The sequence below is a fragment of the Monodelphis domestica genome, chromosome 8 (genome assembly GCF_027887165.1).
Source record: "Monodelphis domestica isolate mMonDom1 chromosome 8, mMonDom1.pri, whole genome shotgun sequence".
NCBI lineage: Eukaryota > Metazoa > Chordata > Mammalia > Didelphimorphia > Didelphidae > Monodelphis > Monodelphis domestica.
In genome coordinates, this window is record NC_077234.1 from 29335798 (window position 1) to 29363001 (window position 27204).

Consider the following 27204-nt stretch of genomic DNA (forward strand, 5'->3'; position numbering starts at 1 on the left):
CTCTCCTCTTCTCTTCCTTGCACATATTTCCCAGGAATTACCAGTATTTGACCTTGGCTTCATCCTCCAACCTCGTCTTTTCATGTTATTTTTTTCCTGCTTCCTAGTCAAGGTGTAGGAGCAGGGACATCCTTTATTCTTGCTGCAATGAAGTTATAATCGCTTTGCAAATATTGTCATCTTATCTCTATGACAACTCAAGGAAAGAGGTGCCCTTTTACAGTTCAGGAAACAGGTTAAGTAACATCTCTGGGTTCGCACAGCTGGCAATGGTCAGGAGGTGGGATTTGAATTTGGATTTCTTGATTCTAGGTACACATTCTCCATTGCAACTCCCCCTCCCCCCCCATGCAACTGCACACTTCCCAATTTCCTACGGGTAGCTGACATTTTCATCTTCTATCCTTTAAGCTCTCTAGTCCCTGCTGCTTTGTTCTTCATAGGAACACATCCTTGAGAATGGAGCAGATCCTTGGGGATTCCTTAATGGGATCTCCTCCTTCCGAAGAATGAAGCTGAAATGATTGGCCAACACGAGCCCCCCTTTCTGGTACCCCTCTAGCATATCCTATGGAAGCAATAGCAGCCTTTCTAGGCCACTTTCTTCCCCTACTCTCCTACTTATAGCCAATTGATGTGAGCATGTTTCTTGGGCTAAAGGAGCTAGCACAAAAGACCAAGACGGACATCAGGTTGGTAACTAGGCATTAGGATTTCCCCCTGGAAGACCAGGTTCTCCCTTTGAGGTAGACGGATACTGAGCCCCCTTATTATCGCTTTGGAGAATTCACTGGGCTTCACCTAAGCCACTGAACTGTTGGATCTTGGAAGAATCCTGAAGCCCCATTAATCAGAGCCGTCATATTTCTGCTTTTCTATCTTATGGCTTGAGAGGTTTGCCCTATTTTAAGGCATATGAAGTCTCCTTCTCCCGAAACAAATATTTTATCAATGTGCAGAAAACTGTGTGTGAAGGTGATTAAAGAACAGAAAACCCCAGAAAGAAAAAGGCAGATAGGAACAGGTGAATAGCTTAGAAGAAAAGAGGAGTCTGGAAAGAGACATCTCGCAAAGCTTGGCCACTGCCCATCCAGTGGAGGCCAAGATGGGATTCAAGGGTATATGTGATTTCTTAATTCTCACAAATGTATAGATGAGTCCATTTAGCCACTTTTGTCAGGGAGACTACACTAACACACACACACACACCCCTTGTCTGTCTCATTAGAACCACGAATTCCTTAAGAGAGATTATTTCATTTTTTTGTGTTTGTAACCAACATGCCTAGTTTTGCACATCCTTTGGCATATAGGAATCAGTTAATCTGGCTGTTAGGGTTAGGTGAAGGACTGGAGGCAGCAGACTTTTTCAGAAAGAGGATTAAGGCACTCAGAAGCTTAATATCAGGGTTTTAACTACTGTATCTTTTTCAGTGGTAGGAATGGGGGGGAGGCTACTAAGGAACAAGTGGAAAATAATAGCAAAAAGATATGAAGTTAGGAGGGGAAATCCATATTCTCCTGCCCCACCCCCAAGCTTCATTTTGCATATTGTCTTTCTTCATTCAATTATAAGCTTCTTGAGAGGCAAGGATAGTCTTTTGTCGTTTTTTTCCCCTTATTTGTATAACAGAAGGTCTTCAGTTCTTCTGTAAAGTTGGCAGCTGAGCTACTTCCAGAAATGGACTTGCTAATTTGGACTTTCTCTTAGTCTACTGAGTAAATCTTGTAACATTCATCTACTTCCCAGAATTGTGATTTATGACATTATAAATAGTAAAGAATGCTGATTTCATTAATTTTATTATCTGAAGATTTCAAAGGGGGGAAACAAAGATGGATAAAAAAAGGTCATAAATTAATGGACTATAAAATGTTTTCCAGTGACTTTCTACTTTTACATAAACTTACACTTACTTTCTCTCTACATAAACATTTTATTCATTCTAATCAAATCTCTAAAATTCTGACCCCTTTAAAAAAAAAGAATTCCTTAAGTAGTAATAAGAACTTATGATAGAAAACTACTTAAAAACCTAAAACCTTTTTATATATGATCAACAAATTCTGAATTATTTTTTATTTTTTTTCATAAATGGAAAATGAAATTACTTAACATGAACACTTGATACATAATTTCCTTAAAACTTCTCTATTGGGAAACAAAACTGTACATAGTTAAAGAGTGTAAAAACAAACACTCATGGTAATGTCACACCAATTCGCATTGGTATATTCCTAAATTAATTACCAGTTTGGGCTATGGGTTTATGAAAAGGTGTGCAAAGCTTATTAGGATCTGGCCTGACAGAAGACTTATTTCTCAGAGTCAAAATCTTTACATCTCTTGAGTTCAGAAAGTGACAAAATAGTGTGAACACACTTTAAGGGGACAAATAAGTCTCTTGAAAGAGGCTGGAGATAATGGAAAAATATTTTAGTACCTCATATACAGTAATTAGTGAAAACTAATTTCATCAACTACTTTTTGCCCAAATGGATTAAGGACTATATATACATATATATATATATATGAACTCTTCTTGTTTTAAAATGTGACAAATAGCTAATAAGCTTCTGTTAGAAGTTCTGTAGACATCAAGTCTTCTTGGTCTTCTGATTATACGCATATTTTTTTTCAAGTAAAGAAATGTTTAACAGATGTAAACTATTTATTGAATATTTGCCACCAAATATTGTTAAATACATTATCTTGCAGCATATCGCTTTCAAGTTAAAATGTCAGAAACAAACACCAATATTTACAATTCTTTTAAGGAATGTTACATAATGACACATTAAGGCGTAAATTCTTTTGGCTTATAATTCTTAAAAGAATGATAATAGCAAAAGTGATGCAAAATCTTCAGTGTAAGATTATGATTAAGCTACGTTTTACAAAAATATGGTGTAAGATGGCAATAATCCCATTCAACATCCTGGATTAGGCCCCTTCAGGAGGGACTGATAATTTATACAGTCAAACTTTAAAATTTACAGGTAAAGGCAGCAGCTTAACACCACCACGGAAACGTACAGCTCTTAACATATACAACTTTCAGGCCACAGTCTTGAAGGTCTGAAGTATCAAGTTGGTTTGATGAATTAGTCGGTTGGCACTTATGAACACATTTATTGCCCTGTTACAAAAGAACAGAAATAGCAGCATTTTAGAAAGCTTTAAAGCAGCAAAACCAAGCATAGTCCAAAATGCTGAACTTTAACAGGGTTTGCAAAGTGAGGGTAATGCACGCGACCACCTTTCCCAAGTGAAGCCATTATCCCTGTGTAATAACACCGGACCGTCATTTGTGAAGGGCATCACTGACAAAGCCTGACAACGCCTGATGTTTCTGCTGACCCCAACCCGAGAGCGTGCTGGCACTGACGGGTGCTACCTTCGGGACTAGAAGGTAAGGAAGAGAACCGCCCACTCTGGACTTCTTATAAATCTGGGCATCAAAGGTACCATGTGATGTGTGCAAAGTTCATGCCAGCTGGCCAATAACCTTCCATTTCAGCCTCCCACAAAAGGGAAGGGTCCCTAAATAAATCACAACAGAGAAAGACACAAGCAGTTCTCAGTATTAATGGGGGTGAGAAGGCCAATTTTAAAAGTATGCACTTTATACAATGTTTTACCTTATCTAAAACAAAGCACAATCTATAAGGGAAAGAGTTTGCTCTTTTTTCCCATCCCAGGCACACGTAATAACCATTTTCCACATAAGCTTTCTGAAATGATAAGATCCAAAGGATGGCCCCTCCCCCCGCCTCTTGGAGATGCTACAATTTGAGGTAGATGTGACATCACGTGAAACAGGCGCCCATCTTGGTCACTGGGGGAAGAGAAGGCTCATATAAAAGCAAAGGCACAAAATAAAACCCCAAGTACATTAATGTGAGAGTTGGCTGTGATCTGCGTCTAACCGCTCTTCCTGAAGGCAGACAGATTCTGTCCTAAGTCAAAAGGAGATGCTTTCCAAAAAGATCAGAATTGAACTTAAACTTCAGCCCTTTCTAGCTCTCTAACAGGGCCCCAGGACAGGCAGGCTCACTCATGATCTTCTTACAAAGCTGATGGAATGAATTCCACCCCCACGAAGCCGGTTATTTTCCTTTTTATAGAGTTTGCAGCTAATTGGGGGGGGGGGCAGTTAAGGCACTGATGGATCAGTCAAAAACACGTCCTCCTAATGAACCCACGGTTGCATTTTTGTTTCAAAAAGTTAACAGTGAATAATAATGAGGACAGCAGCAACAACAGGGGCCCTGGAAAAGTCTCGATAATCAAAGGCAGGGCTGTAAATGGATCCTTATGTCTCAGGGTCCTCCTCTATCACAGTTGCTAATAACGGAGTCAGAAATCATTATCGCTTTAAGCTAAACTAGTCCAGGTATACTACTGAATTTAGCATAAAGAAACTCATCACTTTATTAAAAAATGATACCAAAAATGGTATGAACAACCAAATGATCTCTGGTGAAGTTCAATGTGTTCATTCCTGACTTCGAACCTGTTTGTTTTGCCGACCTGGACTGACTTTTACAAGTCAGTATGTGTCAGGCGGCTGCAGCTTTAAGTACTGGCGTCCTCAATCCACGGACGACGTGGCCTAGAGGCAGTGTGGAAGGAGGCTGGGCTGTAAACCTCAAATTTCCTTAGACTTATAAATGTTGGAAATTTCACCATTGGGATATTTCATACTTGGAAAATTTCTTACTGATAGTCTATTGGAATGGGAACCCCATTGGCATGGGAGGTTCCTTCTCTTCCCTTCTTAAGATTACTTTAGGACAGAAACCCTTTGCTGAACAATGGAAAGGGCTTTGACCTATGCTTAAGCATAGAACAGGAATTTCTTTGAGTCATGATTGATCTTAGAATTGATACAATGGAGATACTTGGAATCAATCTCTACCCTATTCAGTCCTAACAGGATTGAGTAAGGGCTGCAGCCTAGATCAAAATTTAATTATTCCAATCTCTACCCTACTCAGGTTAACAGGATTTAGAAAGGGCTGTAGCAAAGGAGCAAAGATTTAATCATTTGAAAATATGACCTTCAACAGACATGTGCAAAGCCTCTGGGCGGTCCTGGGTTAAGCTAGAGCCTCCATTGGCACAGGGAAATTGATGGACAGTGATTGGTAGATGTGAGAACTGAGGGGAGGCAACTTGGATGGTTTCCTTAAAGATCAGGGGGGTCTGAAGGCTCGGTGGGGATTGAGGAGTTGATCGGAGTGGTGGCAGTGTACTCGGAGAAGCTTGCTCTGAAGGAAGCTGAAGGTGGGGGCCTCTGAGACTGTTTCTCCATTTTGGTCACGTGAGTAATAGGGACTGATCTCTTTTCTTTGCCCCAGCTATCTAAGGGCTTGGGCCTTTTGGCCCAGCCTAAACAGAAGGGGTATTTAAGCCCTATTCCCTTCTCTCCCTTTTTCTCTCTCTCTATCTCTAATTCCTTTCTTCCTCCTATTGTAATTAAACTCCATAAAAGATTGACTGCAAACTTGAGTTTTCATTTAGGAATTACATAGCTGAATTCCTTGGCGACCTTAAATTAATATATATCAGTCTTTTAAAGTGATTCCCTTGTAACAGGGCAAGCGCAGCGGGATCAAAGCTAGGAAGGGCCAAGCTGGTGGCTGAAGCCACATGTGGTGTTTAGGGAACGGCTGCCGCAGAGCCGACTCCACACCTCCTGGTGGCAGAAGCACTTTCCTCACAATCCCTCCAGGCGGGCAGGACAAGGATTATTTCTGAGTTTGCCAAAATGAAAACAAAAAAGAAAGAAAGTCCCCGAATGGCTAAACCACTTGGTGACTGTCCCACCGTGGACCACCCCAGGGAGAAGCCGCTGCGTCTGTGAGCTCGCTCCGCCACTCAAGAATCCAAGGGACACGAGTTCTGACAGCATCGCCGGCATGTCCAGAGGACTGCTAGACTCTAATTAAATGGCAAAGCCTGGTGGCTAGATGCTAAGATGCATTCCCTGATGGCTGTGGGTGACGAAGGTGGCCACAAGCTCTGGGCCAGGCACTTCTCCCCATCCTGGGACCACTAAAAGCGACACGTGGACACGTCCCAATACCAAGGTCTGTTAGGAGAAAGCCAACCCCAACCAGCTCTCTCCAATCCTTCCATGACTTAAATGTGTCCTTTCACAATGCTCTCTACTTTCCTCACTTCCTGATGAACAAGTCTGCTGGAATGCAAACTTTATATTTATGGAAGTTTTCTTTAAATGGCTTTAAGAGTCCTCACACAGAACCGAATACTAAGCCTGCAGAACAAATGAAAGCACATCACTGTCACCGAACTTACTTTCCATCTTTAAAATAGGTTTTCAGAGTGTCACTGAAGCTCTTGGAGTATTTTACAAATTCTTTCTTTTGGTGTTCAAGTGCCTAAAGAAACAAGAGTCAAATGGTGAACTTACAACCCCACAAAATACATTATACTCAAGAAGTACGAGACAGTAAAAGACCAACAGCAGCGATTCCCCCAGTGGTCCCCCCGGCCGCCTGGGGTGGGGTGCTGGAGGGGGAGGTTTCTACGGTCAGGCCAGCAGAATGCCAACCTGGAAGGTCCTACACCAACCTGGGAGAGCTCTGGAATGGGGAGAACGCAACGCATTAATTGCATGTTGGTTACTGAAGGGTCTGCTTAGCTATGACTGGGGGGAGATAATCCGACAGCTTAGTGGGAGCAACAACCTGAGACTGTCCACGAAGGCACAGAGAGAGATCTGAATAGAGAAGGGCCCATCCTGATAACGACACGAGTCCTGGAAGCCTGGGACCAGGACCAGCCATTCACCAAGGAAGTGCCAACAAGCCATTAGGATGCCTTCAGCCTTCAGTTCCAACCGTTCTCCTTTGCCTTTGGTTTAACATGGCGATGGGCCAACGTAGCCATGGCAGGAGCAGACAGCGCTTTTGCCCAACTTACCCGGCGGTTCTGGTATTGATATTTCTTGAAGACGTTGTTCACTGTGTCAAGAAGTTCTTTTATTGCACTAGCGATATCCCTGTTGGGAAATGAAAAATGGAGCTGCTTTTGAAATCAGTTTCATCTAAATATAGAGATTTTTACTTCTAAAGATGAGAGGAAAAAATGGATCTTTTTATACTAAGATCTTCAGTGTCTTCCCAGGACACTCTTTATTTCCCAAATTCAGGCTAATCGTGTCATTCTGAAATCAGTTTCATCTAAATATAGAGATTTTTACTTCTAAAGATGAGAGGAAAAAATGGATCTTTTTATACTAAGATCTTCAGTGTCTTCCCAGGACACTCTTTATTTCCCAAATTCAGGCTAATCGTGTCATTCTGATACAAAATTATTGCTATGTAGGAAATCTTCCTTCTCCTGGCAAATCTGATGTTTAAAGAGCAGACATGTAGGTGGCTCTCCATTCCCCTAGACTTAGTCCCTGAGGTCTTCTCATTACTCAGTGCTGCCTGAGGGACTTCATCTCCCCTTATTTATCCTCTGAAAAGTCTCCAACTTTCTTCTTCACCTCTGCTCTACAACTGATTTGGGATTCAAGTCAGAAATCCCACTCTGGAGTTTCCCCACCCCCCCACCCAAGCCATTCCGGAACAGTTCATGTCTGGCTCAACAACGGAATGCTGTAACTCGATTTAATTCCCTCAGAAACTCACATCCATTACCTAGCAACTATTATTCAATATCTGAGCAAACTCTTCTTAAATAATAGATAATAGCTAGCATTTACATGTATTATTTCATTAATCTTACCACAACCTTCAGGGGTAGGTGCTATTATTACCTCTAAAACAGGAATTGGAAATAGATAGGGAAACAGAAGCTGAATGTCACACAGCCACTCAGTCTCTGAGAACAGATTTGAACCCAGGTTTTCCTGGCAGTCGGTCTAGCACTTTTACATCCATTTAATAAGATGATATCAGAAAACATTCCACTTTCGGGTTTTTCCCTTAACCTTTCCCTCACCCTGTGACCATACTTGGGTGATACCATCTCATTTATTAAACCATTCTCCCACTTCTGAAAAAGATAATGAGAATCTTCTTTCTCTCAGCAGAATCAATACTGTGTATTGGTTCTAAGGCAGAGGAGCAGCAAGGGCTAGGCAATGGGGGGGGGGGGGGGGGGGGGGGAGAGGAGGGCTAAGTAACTTGCCCAGAGTAACACAGCTGGGAAGAGTCTAAAACAAGATCTGAACCTAGGACCTCCCATCTTGAGGCCTCTCAATCCACTGAGCCACCCAGCTGGTGCCTTTTATCAAGAAGACTACTATTAATCAGCCTTTCTAACAAAAAATCACAAGTTTTAAGGCACCTTTTCAAAATGTCAAAACATCCAGTTTTCAGATGAGTATATTTTAAGATCTGTAGAGTAGGTTTAATCCTACATGAGAGATGGAGAAATTCTAAAGAGCAGAATTATACAGAAATTAAGGCAAAGGGGAAAAAAAGGATCTACCTGTATTTTTATGAAAACTGCCTCATAGTTAATACAATGGATTTAAAGTAGCTCAATACATCAAATCTGAGTTTTTATACTAATGACATTTGTTCACTCATCATGTTCTCAGTTTAATATGAGAAGCTAGTTATAAGTTACACAATTGTTCTATTGGCTTCTGCTTCAATGCAGAATAAAGTATGATAGGCATAAATCCAGGATTCCTCAAAGGACAAAAGTCACAAGATCCTTTGCCTTTAATTAAAATGAGTATTTCTAAATGGGAAAATAAGAATATATGAACAAATACTAGATTAGTGTTTCTAAAGTATCAATAAGACAGAATAAAAAATAGGAGAGAACTATTTTTTCCATGAGATCCATGGAGCTGGCTCTCTATAAAGAAATTTATAATTCAAGGTTTAAATATCTACAGAAACAAATATCCTACAAAAATACTGATTGGTTTTCAGTCCATGCTATGTTTTATCAAGTCTTGGGTTCTGTGGGCCTTCATTGTTTTCTCATTTGTAATATGAAAGGAGTTGGCTGGTTTCTCTCAAATGTCTTTTTCATTTCTCAGGCCTCTGAAACTCTAAAATCATTCAACAAAAGTACAGTAGAGCCCCCAGAACTGAACCCCTAAAAAAATCCTCCAAGTGAAAACAGAAGAACTGCTGCATGGAGAGATCTTTGGGGCAGAGAAAGGAGAACCTTGTCCTGCTCTGTCCACCCAGATTGAGAGTTAAGTGAAATGTCACAAAGAGGAACTCCATGCACACCCACTGCTCCCTAAGAATATTTGGGGTCCTCAGCTGCTCAGAACAGGTGGCTTAGGGGTCAGGCTGAATGTTCACTTCTCTGTTGGGGTATCATATAAATAAAGCCATCCTAGACCAAGACAATCGGCTTTGGCCAGTGATGTGCTTGGGCAACCCACCCCAACTGTTGAACACTAAAAACATTTACTGATAGACCAAATTGGTATTATGGTTATGTTAAAGATAACAAAAATGTCAATCTTCAGAAAGTATTTGGAACTAAGGCCCCATTATAATACAGCCTATGAATTATATTGGGACATCTGGCCTGATTATAAAACAGGAGTTTTTCACATGGGGTCCAGAATCTAGAGGGTTTTTTTTTTTTTAATATTTCACTGATTCTTTCTGCATTTTATTTTATACATTTAAAAACATTATTCTGAGAATGGGTTCAGAGGCTTCCCCGGAAACCAAAAAGGTTTAAAACCTTGAGAATAGATCCAGCTCTTTCCACATACTACAATATGAAAAAAAAATACTTTAGGCATATCTAAAACATTCTATTAAAGGAAGCATGTAAGGTAAGGTTTGTAAGGTGTGAAAGACAGTGGGTACGGTGAATAGAGGGTTGGCCCTGAAACACAAAGAATGGTTCCATTATCACATCTGACACTTGCTAACTGGGAGATTCAGGGTACCTGATTTAGCCTCAACACCCTCCAGGTAAGGTCCTGATCTGTATTGATAAAAAGGGTTTTCTCATTCTGGAATTCTCTGTTGCCAAGAATTCACAGTGGTTATTATTATTTTTAAGCAAACGGGAATTCCTAAGAAACAAAAGATATCCATTCTAATCCCTAAAAATGCCTCCTTGGTAACAAAATATGGTTTACTCTGAATCCCAAATCTTCTAGCATTTCATTTCAAAATGATACACAGGCTAAAAACAGCTTTTGAGTTTTGAAATTATAAAATAAAAAACATACTATGAACCCATCCCTACCCCTACATTCCATCTCCCCTAATGGGATCCAGCGTGGAGTAATGGTAATGGTACTGAATTTGGGGATTAGAAGACTAAGGTTTAAATCAAATACTGGCTCTGTCATTTAACACCAATGATATGTTAATCAAGCCCAACCAACCTGACTGACCTCTAAGGACCCACACAGCCCTAAATAACATGGTGGCCCTGGAGTCCAAAGATGTGAATTCACATCTGGCCGCAGCCAAGGACTAGCTATGAGATCTTGGGAACATCACTTAAATGCTTTCATCCCAACTCCTAATCAGTAAAAGGAGGATAATGATAGTCTTACCTGCCAGGGTTGTGTGGTGAGGATAAAATAAGAACCCAAGGACAGGCTTTTCAAAGCTTATGCCCCTTTGCATATGCGAACTCTTACTACTAATGTAAGTACTGCTACTCCCTTTCTAAATCTTAGATCTACATGTCAGCATGAAGACCTTGCCTTTAACACCTCTGCTCCTCATCTCCATCCTCTAAGGTCTAGGAGAGGCTCCAGGGATGTCAGAGAACTCACAAGGAGTCTATTTCACTTTGGCATAGCACTAACTGTCAGAAAGCTTTTGTTTATCTCAAACCTAAACTTGTCTCTTTGAAACATGCACCCATTATACCTTGCTTCCTCTGGGGCCATGTGGAACAAGTCTAATCCCTCTGCCAAAAAAGAGCCTTCTAATACTTGGGACCAGATTTCATGCCAGTAAGATTTAGACTGGAAAGGAAGCTAGAAACCAACTAAATTGTGCCAGGGAGCTGAGGACTTGAGATTGTAGGTTGGCCAGTGCCAACCCAAGAGTCAGCAGTAGAACAAAGATGGCAGTCAGTCCTCTGACCAGAATGGAGTCTTGTTTCCTTTATGGTCCAATCATGAGATTTTTATTGGTTCCTTTCTCCTGCATGCACAGGAGGCATCCAAAAAGGCATCATGAGTCCCCCTCTTCTGCTCTATGCCCTGTTTCCATGTGTTCTCCTGGCCCCTGAGGAACTATATTGAAGTTCCTTGTACTTCCTTATTAGACTAAATGTCCCCTATCCCCTACACATTATTCATCTACTTGGCTTCTGATTCTATTATACATGTGTCATAATTCACGTAAAAGGTTTAACAACATTATGGTTTTAAACTGGGCACTCAATAAACTTCGGAGATAAATACAGTAGTTTGGAAATAAACAATAGTCTAACAATTATCTTTAAAAATGATCAATTTTTAACATGTAATAAAATGAAAATATTCAGGGACTGACTGCTCCAATGAAATGCAAACAGAACACTTACTTGATTGTCTGAAGGAACCTTACTCGGTCATTGATCTCATCAGGGATCTTACTGAGAATCTGTTTAAGTGCTCGTGCTTTTTCATTCAAGTCCTGGAATTCAGGCTCTGGTCTCTCAATCATATATTCTGACAAAATAAACATTAAACAAAATATCAGGTATGTGCAGGTCTAATTCATGTTCTCTGGCTTAAAATTTGTGCTGGCTAAAAAGTAAAATCTTAAAGGCAAGAGATGACCAGATAGGCAGCGAAGGAAAAATGTGTTAATAACCACAACATTGCAAAGTTAAAAAGCAAAAAACAAACAAAAATCCTTTCAGAGACATAAAGGTCAATGCAATAACCAACCACAATTCCAGAAGACTAATGAAGCATGCTAGCCACTTCTTCCCAGAGGCGAGAGACTCTGGATGCAAAATGAGACATACACTGTTGGGCATGGCCAATGTGAGAATGAACATGTCTTGCCTGTCTAGGAATATTACCAGAATTGTGTATTCCCCCAATGGAGGAGTAAATTTCACCACTATCTGATTTCTTCCCTCCTATTCTGAGGTTGCTGAGCAGCATTAAATAATGCTGTGATTCTACCCACTAGAAAGGAGATTTTTATTAATTGAACCTTTTTTTAAAAAGAAGTCAGTTAAAATTTTAGCACTCAATCCAAAAGAAGTAAATGCAAAGATTCTAAGTAAATTCCAATAGGTACTATTATCAGAAGAGTGGTCTCTCAGAGAATCATAGTGGCATTTTCCCACTGTGAAATAAGATTATATTTTATTTTCTATTTTATAATGAATAGAAAGCCAAACCCGGTGGTCAGTGAGAAATCTGGCATATGTGCACACAGAGATGCATAATATCTGGGTTTTAAAAGAAGCTAGTTCCATCTGGATCCAAAGGCATATCAAAAATTCAATCCAAGCACTAATCCCATTTTATTCCTCCTAACCCCTGAAGCACACTTATTCCATCAGAGTGAACTACTGATCTCCATGTTCACAGCAAATTTCAGGCCCCCACTGGATACTTCACCATCTGTGAATACAACTTGTTAACCTTCCACCTCTCTTGTTCATCATGCTCCTGTCCCTTCTCATGACTGATGGCCACTCGAAACACTACAAATCTCTGATCAGCCTCCTTCTTCCACCTCTGGTGTCACCTGCCCCTAAGGATGGCCTTGATTTTATAGTCTGCTACCTTCTTGACCCACAATCTGCCTTATGGAGAAAACACCTCACCTTCCTTGTTTTCTGTTTTTGATCCCCAACCCAAGGAAAAAACACTGATTTCCTTCCATTCCTTCCCTATTTTGAGATAATCCTTTCCCATCATTTTCTGAAATGTCTGCTCTAAACAACTTTCCCGTCTTTTATCTCTCACTTATGCAGACAGCCTACAAATCTCTTAAATACTTTTTTTTTTTAACCACCAAATTTCTCAAAAAACCACACAGCTCTTGTCCCTGCAATTCTATTGAAACCACTTGTCTTTATGGGGGCACTAACCAAAACCTTGATGTTATATTTTTAGTTCTCATTCTTCTTGACCTTTCTGCAACATTTGTCAAATATTATTTTCCTAAAATCTGCAGGTAAATTTAATAAACTTATTTATCAATGTGACAAAATACTATTGTCTTAGGCTTAAATTTTGTAAAAAGGAAACGCTGAAATTTTTAATGTGGGAGTTGGATGCTGTCAGTGAAGACTCCCCCAATTTCTCCAGTTGTTAAATTATCTTCATACTCAAACTGATGTCATTTCTTTAAGAGACATCATCTCCTGAAGAATGTAAGCTCCTAGAGGGCAGGAAGGGTCTGTTTTTTATCTGTATTCTCAAGATCAAGTTCGATACCTTCCTTACATATAGTGGCACTTAAATGCAATACATATGGCTGGCTTTTTCTTTCTTATTCTTCCAGTGTGGAAGACATATATACATATAAGTATATATTTATAAATAAAGCTTTTTATCTTCGGTTCCAAATTCTCTATCTGCACTCCCATCTACTGAAAGTAACACAATATCCACTATACATATGAAGTCAGGCAAAACATATTTCCACATAAGCCCTGCTTTGGAGGGAAAAAAAAGCAAGAGAAAAAATGTTCAATTGGCACACAGTTCTTCTCTGGTTTTTCTGAAACGATTCTGTCATCATTTACTACAATACAATTATGTTCTATTATATTTATATACTGTAACTAGTTCAACTATTCCCCAATTTTTGGATGTCCCAGTTTCCATTCCTTGCCACCACAAAAAAAGCTGCTATATATTTAAATACGTGAGTCTTTTTCCTTTCTTTTTGAGATCTTTGGGTTAAAGACCTAGAAGAGAATTTACTGGATCAGGGGGTGTATATAGTTTTATAGCCCTTTGGACAAAGTTTCAAATTGTTCTCCAGAATGTTTGGGCTAGTTCACCAAAAGTGTATTAGTATACCTGTTTTCCCATATCCTCTCTAGTAGTTGTCATTCTACTTTCCTGTCATTTTAGCTAATCAGATGAGTATGAAATGGTGCTTCAGGGTTGTTTTTATTTGCAATTGTCTAAATATTAGTGATTCAGGATATTTTTCATATAATTATTTAGGGTTTTAATTTCTTGTTCAGAAAATTGCCCATTGATATCCTTTGGCCATTTATCAAATTGGTAAGGGGCCATTTTGTAAATTTGGCTCAATTCCCTATATATTTGAGAAATGAAAACTTTATCAAAGAAATTTACTTCCCCAGTATTTTTTTCTAATTTCCATTACATTGGTTTTGTTTGTGCAAAAGCTTTTTAATTTCACGTAATCAAAATTATATATTTCAGTTCTGTAAATGTCTCTCTTGTTTAGTCATAAACAACGAACTCTTCCATATCCATATGGCTCACAAATAATTTCTTCCATGCTCCTCTAATTTGCTTATATCACATTATATGTCTTAACCCTTTAGCATTTGATGAGAGCCTACTATATGGTATGAGATGCTGGTCTGTACCTAGTTTCTGTCAGACTAATTCCCAGCTGTCCAAACAGTTTTTGTACAGTATTGAGTTATTGCTCCCAAGGCTTGGATCATTGGGTCTCTCTCAAACTTGTGCCTGCTGAGCTCATTTGCTTTTGTATCCTGGGTACCCACTTTGTTTCACTGACCAACTGTTCTCTTGACCGGTATCCAACTGTGTTGCTGATCACTGTTCTACAACATGCCTTGAGAACTGCTTGAGTTCCTCCCTCACTTTTTATATTGACTCCCTTAATGTATTTGACCTCTTAATCCTTCTGACTGAGATCTCTGCCTTTTTCAATTTTGCTCTATTCCTTCTTTAACTCTTTGTCTTTCTGTTTCAAGTGTATCTCTCATAAACAAGATTGTTGGATTCTACCTATTAAACAATTCTGCTACCTGCTTCCACTTTATAGGTGAGTTCATCCCCTTCACATTTACTTAGGAGTGTTGCAGATTTCCCCCATCCTATTATTTTTCATTTATTCTTTTTATTCCCTGTCCCCTCTTGAAAAGTTAGTTTTTGCTTCTGATTCCTGCCTTCCTTAATCTACTCTTCCTCTTTTCAATTCCTTGACCGCCTTTCTCTTATAACTTTTTCCTTCCTGTTTGATCAAATGGATTTTCTGTACTCAGGGGTAGAGTGTGTGTCTGTGTGTGTATGTGTATGTGTGTTTTTTCTTTTCTCCTTTAAGCAGTTCAGATGAGAGTGAGGTTCAAGAGTTGTCCATTTCCTGCCCCAATTTTTCCTTTTGCTATAAAAATTATTTTTGTACTTCTTTTATGTGAGATAACTTAGCTTCTTCTTCCCCCCATTTTCTCTTCTCTTAGTGTATTGCTTTTCCTCACCCCTCCATTTCTTCTGAGATCATCCCAACAAAATATACTCACATTCATATCCTCTATGTAGTCTCCTTTTAAGTGTTCTAATAATGATAAAGTTCTTAGCAGTTACATGTATCACCTTCCCATATAAAAAATGTAAACAGTTAATCTGCCTTAGGCTTTTTCTCACTCATGTTTACCTTGTAATGCTTCTCTTTAGATTTGTAGTTGATTGTCAAATTTTCTATTCAGCTTTGGTCTTTTTATCAGGATTCTTTAAACTTCTTTATTTCATTCAATAGCTGTTTACCTCCTATTATTATTGGTTGTTATCCTGGTTCCTCTGCTTTCTAGAATATCTTATTCCAAATCACCTGCTTCTTAATCAAGGGAGATACTTAATCTTGTGTAATCTGATTGTTGCTCCATAGAATCTGAGTTCTTTCTTTCTGGCTAGTTGGAGTATTCCTCCTCGATCAACCTGGAAGTTATAGATTTTAACTATAATATTCCTGGAAGTATGCGTTTGGGAACTTCCTTCAAGAAGATGACCTGTAGTTTCAATTTTTATTTTGCCCTCTGTTACTAAGTTATCTGAGCAGTTTTCTTTTGAACTTTCTTAAAATATGTCAAGGTTCTTTTTTGTTCATGACTATCAGAAAGATCAATAATTCTTAAATTTCCAATTTTCTAAACCAGTTGTTTTTCCTATAAAAGATTTCTTTTTTTTTCTTTCCTTTTAGTAATTTTGGCTTTGTTTTATTGTTTCTTGATGTCTCATCATGGAGTCATTAGCTCCCACTAATCCAATTCATTCCAATTTTAAAGGAGTTATTTTCTTCAGTGAGGTTTTGTAGCTCCTTTACTATTTGGCCAATTCTGACTTTTAAGGAGTTACTTTCTTCAGGATTTTTAATGACTCCCCTCCCCCCTTTATTTAAACCAAATGATTTTCTTGTACTTTTAATCTATTGCTCTACTGTCCTACCACCACCACCTAATGACCCTTAAAATTCTCCTTTATGCCAATACCAGATTAGTCTTCTAAATGGACAAATCTCTTCATAACATACTTCTGCACAAAAATGTTAAATCAATCCAACTCCCTGCTATGTCATTTAAGACTTGCCTCAACCAGGTTTATTATATTGGTCAGTTAGTATGACCCTTTTATCACACTGAACTATCCATCATCACCTGCATAGTAAAGTGATATTGTGCCTTAGTGCTGGCTTGTGTACTTTAACACTGATGCCTGGAATGTTGCCTCCCCTATTTCTATGTCTAAAGAAGCTCAAGTTACCTTTCTCAAACCACAACTCTATTGCTATCACATCTCAAGGTCTTCACTGACTACACAAAAATCAGAAGCAATTATATATTATTTTATTAGATGATTTATATAAGCATCATATTACATCAGCATATTTGCTCCTCCACAAAGGCAGGAACTCTGCCTCTATATCTCAGTACTAACAAATAATATTCTACACATAAAAGGTGGCTCACATACGACTTCTTTAGGTAGTCATTACGTATCAAATATACAAAAAGAGACACCCAGGGGCCTTACAATCTAAAGAACTGTAGTTAAAAGATATAAACACATATTTATTTGAACTACAAATAAGAGATCAAGAATTTAATTGGCCATTACTACTAAACTTTCCATTAATGTTTCAATGGCTAAATTTAAAAAAAATGTTTAAGTCTATGCTATAACTGCTATATATTCCAGTTCAGAATTTTATCATTTAGAAACTACCTTAATGCTGATTCCCCAAAATAGAACTGTAGGAGACAGGTCTGGATGAACATAAAGATGTCAATTGAAGCAGAGTATTAGACTGGACCCATAAAGGGGTCATTTTAGTATTAGTTCTCTTTCTACTGCCAACTTACCAATATATTCCTGTCTAAAGGTTTTGGATAAAGAATTTTATAATGGAAGATAACATTTTAAGAATGCTCAGATGGAATTTCACATTTGTCACAATCACTGATAATTATGTTATTTTGATTTTTAAAGACCATAAAAAACCCTCACATATTGTATTCTATGACAGTAGATGGTGGGAGTGATTCAAAGATGAAATTTGACAGGGTACAACATAATATGCAAGGGGGCCAGGAACTTGAGAGAACAGTATAGAGATGAACTGGTTTACAACAGGGTCAAGACAGAAAAAATGAGAGAATCAGTACTGTAGAGATGTAGAGATACTAGAAGGGGAGATAACTTCTGGGGATCAAGATACTAACACTGTGTAGATATAGAATGGAGTTTCATAAGAGAAAATAGGAGAGATAGAAAGCCAATAGATTGCAATTAGAAAAGGGAATTCAGAGTTCTTGAACAAAGAGGTAGTGCATTTTTAGGTGATGGCAAGATCAATGATAAAACCATCTTTGTAGGTGGATGAGGTGGAATGGAGGAGTAGGTCATGGGAAATAAGTAGTAGTCTGGGGAGCTGAACAATTAAGGGTAGGACAGTCAATAGCTATATTGAAATCCTCTAGCATTAAGGGCAGGATCAGAATTTAATTGCTCTATTTAAATAGCTAGACTCTCACAAAAATCTATGTAGTTTATCTTTTAGTGAATTTTGCTAACAACTCAGTTATTGAAAAAGCATTAATATGGTAAATATCTCAACTAAAAATGTAAGTTTTTTTTTTTAATTCCATGTAGCTTCTTTTCCAAAGAACTGCATTTCTTTAAGATTCATTTCTCTTAGGGAAATGTTACCCAGCAACTGCAAGGAACAAAATGATCAACACAGGTTCTAATTTCTGATACCTTCTACATCATCAGCTGCCATACGAAGAAGGGATTCTGTGAAGTTAACTTCTACGCTTTTTTTCTCCAGAATTTTCATAATGATGTCCTGGGTGAGACCTGGGTTTTCTTTTTCAGCCTAGATCAAGGAGAAAGTTAAAATTGAAACAGAAAAAACAAATGAACATTTTGAAGTCAGCTTTGGCTTTAGGTGCAATTTGTATGCACAGTATTCCAAAGCCCCACAGATAACAGGAGATTCATTTGTAGCCCTTTTTTCACGATGGCAGTATTTTTTGGAGTTTTACCATTGCTTCTGAAGCAGTGCAACTTTTTACTACAGTTGCTTACCCATTTTGTATTTGAAAGAAAAAACTGTATTTTGGACTAAGGATCATGCTGGCATTTATCTCTACAGTTTTACCAATATTTCAACATTTACTATTAATAACTTAAGAAAATAAACAGAATATTTTCTATAGGTTTTGTTGGAGCAATGTAACTATTTCCCAGAGTTAATTTCCATTTTTCATATTGCTTTTGCCCTTCAGATCATCACTATAATCTCTGACTATCTGTTTGAAAATGGTTCATTGATGACTTTCAGGTCATGCTATTCTTTATCCTCCCGAAGGCAACAAAATCTTCCAGCAATTCCAAATCTAAACTGTAAAAACTTCTAAGATAATCCAAAGTTGCCACTACCTTTTTCCTCTATATTTTTTGTTCTTTTATTTTAGAAGTCACACCTCAGGTTTACTGTTTTACATGGATGTCTGCCAATTTAATACTTCTCACTGATCATGTCTTTATCTTTGTATTAAGTGGCCAAGAAAGACACAAATTTATGATATTAATCAGCAGGCAATTTTTCTTGCTTCCATTTATGTCAAGTATACTTTAACCTCTTCAATTTAGTTCTGATGTCATCAAGAACATAATTTCCTCCTGCACCTATAGCATTATGACATCTTAATTTTTTTATTAGATTGCAGAAAAGACACACTTCAAGGTTGTGGACTGAAATAAAGAATGCCTATTTTATATATTTGTTTCAATCAAGAAATGGACAGCTGTCAAATGCTACTGCTTTTGATGACTTATTTTGATAGATGATAACCAACAGTAAAGTGTGCTCTCCTGGATTCTGTTGACCACAGAATGTATACTGACATACTCCTTAACAATACCTCTTTCTTCATATAGAAACTATCCCACCAAAAGTCTTAGGGTAGCTTTAGAACTATTAAAGATGAAAGCCATACTAACACTTTTTGAGACATGACAATCAGATAACTGTAAATACTTCCTAGATATGTTCCAATGGTAAACCATTTCATATTTTGAAGCTTTATATTACTCATGGATTAAGTGTGCAAGTTGAACTACATGGTTCATAAGGTTTTCTCCCCCCAAAAAAGGAACCCTGGGCTGAAATCCCATTTCATAGACTTATTAGCTATGTAACCTTAGTGAAGCTTTCTAGAGCCCTTGTTTCCTCCCCTGACAACAGTACCTATTTCACAAAGCTTTGGGAGACTCTCATGAGATGATATTTGTTAGACCCTTTGTAAACCTTAGCATTCTGTATAAATGTGAACTAGGATTATGAAAACTATGAGGGACACAAGGTCAAAGCACAGAGCTTGCAGGCTGTAGCTGGGAAGACCCACATTCAGGGGCGAGAGTGGAATGGCAATTCTAAGCTACCCATTTAATTTCTTAGTACCCCAACAACAGGTTGAGATTTCAAGCTAAAAAGCAAATGTCCGTCTACATTGGGGAAAATGTCCTTCCTGGCAATTCCCTGAAATCATAGGTCTGGTCCCGTCCCCACCTCTAAAAAAGAGATAAGATTCTATGAAATATAGGTCAAGGTTTTTTCCTACTACCAATTCATTCAGCTACAAAGAATCATTACATTCACAAGACACCACTGTAATAGGTTACTTTTTAGATTATCGTCTTATCTTCCTTTTATAGCTAATACTATCTAGTAGTTTCATGAAAACCCAGTTACTCAACAGTGATATAATAGCAATGCTATATCCACCATTGCACTTCCCACACTTAGGTAACATCTAGTGGATAGGTCAAAGTAGCCAGGATTCTGGTATATCTTTAAGCACCAGGCAACAGTGACTTCACTCATAGGTAAAATACTTAAGTGGAAATAAACTGCCATAAATCATTTAATTTCTCTGGGAAGAAGGTTCCTCATCTAAAATAAAAAGGTATCTCTTTATCAGGGGCTCTAAACCTTTTTTGTGTCCTGGATCCCTTTGGAAATCAGCCTGGTACTAGGAACCCATTTTCAGAATCAAATTTTTAAATACATATAATACACAAGATTACAAAGGAAACACTTATATTGAAATAGTTATCAAAATATTACTTAAAAATGAATGGATCCCAGCTTAGGAATCCCTGGTCTACATGATTTCTAAGATCTTTTTTTAGTTCTAAATTTATAATGCATATGAAATAAAGGGCTAGGCATGAAAGCTTAAAAAGTCACAGATAAAGTCCCGGCCTTTGTTATCAAAAGTGATAGTCAATACACTACCCACAGTAGAAAAAAAAAACACCATTCTGAGATATTACTGTATACTACATCACTCTCTTGCAATAATGAAGCAATATGTTTAATTTTTTAAGAAATACCTTTTTCTTGATGTCTTTTTTATATATTATTTCCCAGTATCACTCTGAGAACCATCCTAGCATTTTAAAATCCCTTTCTAAACAAAAAAGGGGAAAAGTAATTAGCATAGTCAATCAATAAGGTGAAAAAGTCTTGAAACATGTAACAGCTAGGCCCTCCCAACTCCATGAAGGGGCGAGGGACTGGTGGTATCTTTTCCTGTGTCTTCTTGAATCATGCTCAACCCTTTATAACTTTGCTACTTTCATGTTTCATTTCTTTATGTGTGGTTGTTCCTTTCACTGATGCTGCTGTAGCCATTGTGCAAATTGTTTTCTTGGCTCCACTGACTTCATTACATCATTTTGTGTAGATCTTATCATGCTTTTTTGTATTCATCACATTCATCATTTCTTATAGCACAAAAATATTCCATTACATTTATGTAACACAATTTGTTTAGCCATTCTCCAAACCATGGGCATCTCTGATTGATTTCCACAATCCTTTCCAAGATCTAAAATTTTATATGACTTAATGACCCCTTAGGATTGCATATTTGCCTTTTGGCATACTAAATATGCTAAAAGAATAGTATTTTAAAACATTACATTTAATTTAAATGGACTTTATGGGAAGAGAGAGGTTAACTACTTCACAATCAGAGTAATATAAAAAACTTAATTTGATATACCATTAGAAAGATTTATCTATATCAATTTATAGTTACTAGTGAAGTATGAAATGTTGGAATTCAAATGAAAATTTGAATATAATTTTAATCTTTGACACATTACAACTGAGGAATGGCAGAATAAATTGTGGGATGTGGTTGGGCTAGAGTGCTAATTTGCTGTAATTGAAGAGGAAAATGATCATTTCAAAAAAAGAGTTTCATGAAAAGACTTGTCTGAACAGATGCAGATTGAAGTGAGCAGAAGTAGGAGAACAATTTAAACAAAAATATCAATATAATAAAAATGGATAATTTTGAAGATTTTTTATAAATTAACGAAGAATTAACTGAGTATAGCCAGAATGATTTATACAGTGACAACAATAATGTAACAACAAATGTTGAAAACTAAAAGAATGATGATGACTATGATTCCAGAGAAATAATGAGGAAATGTACTTTCCACTTCCTGATAAAGGTGATGGATTTAGAGTGCAGAATAAGACAAGTATTTTTGTTTATGGCCACTGGAGGAATTTGTTTTACTTAATTATACAAATTTGTTAAAATTTTTCTTTTTTCTAGTGGTGGGAGGGAGGAAAAAATTTTTTTAGAGAATGGATGTGGTTGCTACAGATGGTGAAATTCTGCATGAACTTAGAGATGAGATCACTACGTTATTGGTTTTATTTAATTCTTTTACTTAGTTATGAGACCTGACATGAAACAAGAGTGACCTGGAAATGTTGTAAAGGAAATGCAAAATGTGAATAAACTGAAAAGTGTAACAAAAAGTAATGCTGAATACAAATTTTAAAATGGAAAAATCTGGTTTCCAGGTTTATGTTTTTGGCAAAGCACCAATGTTAAGAAATATATCCAGGGGGCAGCTGGGTAGCTCAGTGGATTGAGAGTCAGGCCTAGAGACCGGAGGTCCTAGATTCAAATCTGGCCTCAGACACTTCCCAGCTGTGTGACCCTGGGAAAGTCACTTGACCCCCATTGCCTAGCCCTTACCACTCTTCTGCCTTGGAACCAATACACAGTATTGACTCCAAGATGGAAGGTAAGGGTTTAAAAAAAAAAAAGAAATATATCCACAACTAACCTGTTTTAAAAGGTCTGGATATTTGTGTTTTACCTATTAAATGCAAAAGATTTCGTGCTTCCTCATTACAAACCCTGAAGGCTTAGGCTAATGAAACAATGATCTTTCCCAAAATAAAACACAGTTTTAGAGTTTAATAAACCATTGCTTTTTAGTAAACACTGTCAAGGGCCATTGTTCTTTGTGATATAATATTACAAAGAAGTTGTTTTGATTGAAATTATGATAATAATCACTTATATACTCAAAATAGTTAAGGAGATATAATATTTAAAAGAAACCAGCACCTAAAGCACTAGATAATAGACAATGAAGATAATAAAAGACTAATGAAGGAGAGAAAAGCTTTAAGCCTCTTTTTATCTTCTGAATCCCTCCCCCCTGAAGGTTTCACATTAAAATAAAAAGTCTGATGATTATGCAATGGCTTTAACTCATAAATAACTTATTTTAATCATTCTAATAAATCATGAGCTTCTCACCTTGATGAAAGCTGCTCTCAATGTCTGAGCTGCTGACAGATTTACTCGTTCTAGCTGTAATAAAAGTTTAAAGTCATTAGTAACGCCAATTTATTTAAGAAGAAATCATATGTGATCTATCTGCATCTTAATTCTAAGTTATCACTTTGCTGTAACCATAATTTGATTAAAAACAATTCTTGTCAATACACTTAAATTGTCAACAGGGCCCTCAACCAATAACCTACCTACCCAAAATTTTCATTAAAGAACCACCACGAATTACAGATAATAAGCCTTTTAAAAAATTTCATGTTTTAAAATAAAAGATTAAATATTTAACTTATAACTAGTAAAGCTTTAAGTCTGCCCTTTAATTTAAAACCAACATGTTCAGCAAGTATCCTATGCTTCTGTTAAAAAAAATTATATTCTCTTTGATATATTGCAGGGAGGAAAATCTTTTAGCAGAACTAATACTTTTCCTTGTTTCATGGGAAATTACTTTTTGTCTAGGTTAGAATTAAATAACTCATCGAGTCTGGGAAGTATCTGGTGACTGTTGGTATAGCTCTGATCAAATATTTGATGGAGTGCTCTTTTTAACAGATCTAAATTGAAAGATAAAAATATTACAACATTTTTGGCTTCTTTCACCTCCTAACTGCTCCTGTGACATTGTTTTTTGGCTTTTCAATGGAAAGAAAAAAGAGAAGTAAAATTCAAAACAATCCATTAACTTAGTTTACAAAACACCCTGGTAAGTAAATGAGAAAGGTAACTAGGCTACTAATGGACTTACACCTCACTCCCTTCTTGGTTCTCTATCATGGTATATGGTATTTCTCTCAAAGAATTTTTTATATTCCAATTTGAATTATAGTTAAGTTAGTTCTGCCATAATGTCTATTTTGAAACCGTGAAATTGTTCTGTGACTGATTAGGGAACAATGAAAAAGAATAACACAAATTTCCTGTTTGCTTATGCATAATTTCATTATCAAGAAACATCAAGAATATAGAAAATTGCACTACTTCACAATAACTCATAAGCTTATATTCCTTCCAACTTCTACTTTCAAGAGCAAGCTTCTGGTCTTTTTTCAAGTTGAAGTACCATATTTTCAGTGTATCTTCTGATGCAGTAAGTAGCTATGGGCAGGGGAGGGCTGGCCTACATCAACTACCTTCCAATCTGTTGCCATGGCCTAGGGGCTTCAGTTGAGGTCTGCTCAACTTATGTGAAGCTTTGCCAGTGTGGGTCCCATTGGAATCAGGGTGCAGGGAGAAGCAGCCTGAGACTATCAATACAGTCACTTTTTAAAATAATATGTCTCGCTTAAACATTAATAAAACTGTATTGCTATTTTGACTACATTCTTATCTTTTTTTAAAAACATATCACTGATTTAAGTTTTTAGGTATTTTGTCCCTGACCTCATTTTTCCCATTAGCCCTGCTTTCTTAAATTATGTAATGTTGCATAGTTTATAATTGGTGTATATAGTGTTAAAACAAAATTGATTATTTAGGTAGCATTCTATTTATTTTTATGTCCTTCAGAACCAAACATACATTAGGAACTTAATAAATATTTAGTGAATTGAACAATGACATAAGAAAATGCTGCAGTTTAAATCAATTTGATGCTTTTAATAAATTCTAACAAATAGAATTCATAATTTTAAGAGAACTATGCTTACTCATAAACTTGCTAGATTCTGTTTTGCATTTTGTTTACAAAGTCATATGCAGTAGCCTTTTTAGAAAAACAATTTAATCTGTGTAAAAGTGTAGCTGCCAACCTCAAAATAACCAACAAGTTCATTTGGTTGCCGGTTTCTCATACCCCTAAGGACAATGAATAAGCTAGTTAAGTCAGCAAAACTAGGCTGTGCCTGTTTTTATTGAACAATATTAAGTATTGGAAAATACTACCGCCTTTATAGGTCTTAAAAAGTAAAACATCTCAACAAAAGCTGTGGGTACATCTCATGCTGTGCAATGAATATTACTATTAATCCCTTGAGGCAAAGAAAATGTCATTATTTCCTTACAAACTACATTAATATAGCTATATCTAGAGGATACCAAACACTTTAAATCAATTTATTTTGCAAATAAGATTGTTAGAAACACCAAGAAATATCTTCTTAAAAGACATCAGTGACTCCAAATATAAGAAATGCACACTGAAGTTAAATGAAATAAACTATTAATCTCTCTGAAAATAATGTAGTATCCTTAACTTGTAATTTTGGTATCTACAAGTTCTTGAGACTACAAACACTGTGAAGTGAAGCAAAATTCCAAACAGGATGGTCTGAAAAAAAAAATCCAGTAATACAGTACAGAAAGAAAGAAGGGAAGAAAATAGGAAAAGATGAAGGGAATACAGTAATTCCTTTACTGTCTTTATAATTCAATGGGAAGATGACTAGCCTGTAGAAATGAATAAAAAGTAAGAGAAAAGGATGAGGTCAGGGAACCTATTAGTTGAATCTAACTAGAAAACTAATAGAATTAGGGCAGAGCAGTCGGTAAAAATGGAGATTTTGAACCCCGGACTTCAATCTCCAGAAGTCCCTGCTCTAGTTCCCAAGGTGCCCTCTAATCTCACTGAGATCCCTACCCGAGAGAGATCAAAATTTCTATTTAAACTGGCTGTAAAGCCTACTGGCTCTCTTCCTACTTCCACTTCTGAGCAGACAGGTCTCTCATGATGCAGTATAGGTGAATGAGCCATTCGCCCTCCTAGACACGTGCTTTCTTATTTTGTATTTTCCTTAATTCGTAATCTTAATAAACCTCATAAAAATATAACACTTCTAGCAGAGAAACTAATTTTAATCTTAACAAGTCTTGAAGAAGCTAGAAGGCAGGACTAATGTCAAATACTTTAGAAGGATATAGGACAATAAGACCAGAGTAAAGCCCAATGGATTGGGCCAAGAAGAGCCAACTGGAGCCTCTGTCTGTCATGTCCAGCCCAATGTTCTAAGTTAACAATATTCTTTGTGCATCATTACTCTAGTCAGTGTGTCAGATCTCCCTGGTGGTTTTGTGTTACCTATTGATTTGACAAGAATGTCAGCTGTCTTTATCTACGGTAGTGGAAAATTTTAAAAAGAAGTAATTTGATATGGAACCATTAATGCATACTCTTTCATTTCAGTCATTCAACTATTGACAAACCCAACTAAATATTCAATTGTGTGGCAAAGAGAATAAAAGAGATCTTTTAAGTGCTTGATTAAAGTCTAAATAAACTATCTTTAAAGCATTCTTTTATTAAAAAACAAAAGAATATACTTTCTTTTCAGCAGCACAAAACTTGACCATGTATTAGGGCATAAAAACGTTGCAAACAAGTGCAAAAGATCACAAACAATAAGTGCAACTATCTCAGATCACAATGCAATGAAAATAATAATTAGTAAGGGTACATGGAGAGGTAACCAAAAATTAATTGGAAATTAAATACGATTCTCCAAATTATTTAAAGAACAAATCATAGAAACAATCAATAACTTCATTGAAGAAAATGACAATGATGAGACATACTTTCAAAACCTATGGGATGCAGTCAAAGCAGTACTCAGTGGGAAATTTATATCCTTGAGTTCATATATTAGCAAATTAAGAAGGGCGGAGGTCAATGAATTGAGCATGAAAATTAAAAAAACTAGAAAGCGAACAAATTAAAAATCCTCAGATGAAGACTAAATTAGAGATCCTAAAAATCAAAGGAGAAATTAATAAAATTGAAAGTCAAAGAACTATTGATTTAATAAATAAGACTAGAAGCTGGTACTTTGAAAAAAAACAAATCAAATAGACAAAGTACTAGTCAGTCTAATTAAAAAAAGGAAAGAAAAAAACTGAATTGACAGTATCCAAGATGAAAAGGGAGACCTCACCTCAAATGAAGAGGAAATTAAGGCAATCATTAAAAACTACTATGCCCAATTATATGGCAAAAAATATGGCAATCTAGGTGATATGGATGAATACTTACAAAAATATAAATTGCCTAGACTAACAGAGGAAGAAATAAATTATCTAAACAACCCCATATCAAAAAAAGAAATTGAACAAGCCATCAAAGAACTCCCTAAGAAAAAATCCCCAGGTCCAGATGGATTCACAAATGAATTCTATCAAACATTCAAAGAACAACT

General features: G+C 36.8%; 1 protein-coding gene across 2 annotated transcripts in view; it reads right to left on the reverse strand.

Annotated features, from left to right (window-relative positions):
- Positions 1-2653: 2653 nt before the first annotated feature.
- PDCD10 (programmed cell death 10) overlaps positions 2654-27204 on the reverse strand; it is a 57544-nt gene continuing 32993 nt past the window's right edge. For both annotated transcript variants that reach the window (XM_007502254.2, XM_056807350.1), the window contains 6 exons: positions 23045-23098; positions 18156-18273; positions 11525-11651; positions 6953-7031; positions 6326-6408; positions 2654-3140 (listed from right to left, as the gene is read on the reverse strand). In XM_007502254.2, coding sequence (XP_007502316.1) covers positions 3059-3140; positions 6326-6408; positions 6953-7031; positions 11525-11651; positions 18156-18273; positions 23045-23098 — 543 coding nt within the window. In that variant the 3' untranslated portion in view covers positions 2654-3058. The remainder of the gene's footprint in view (positions 3141-6325; positions 6409-6952; positions 7032-11524; positions 11652-18155; positions 18274-23044; positions 23099-27204) is intronic.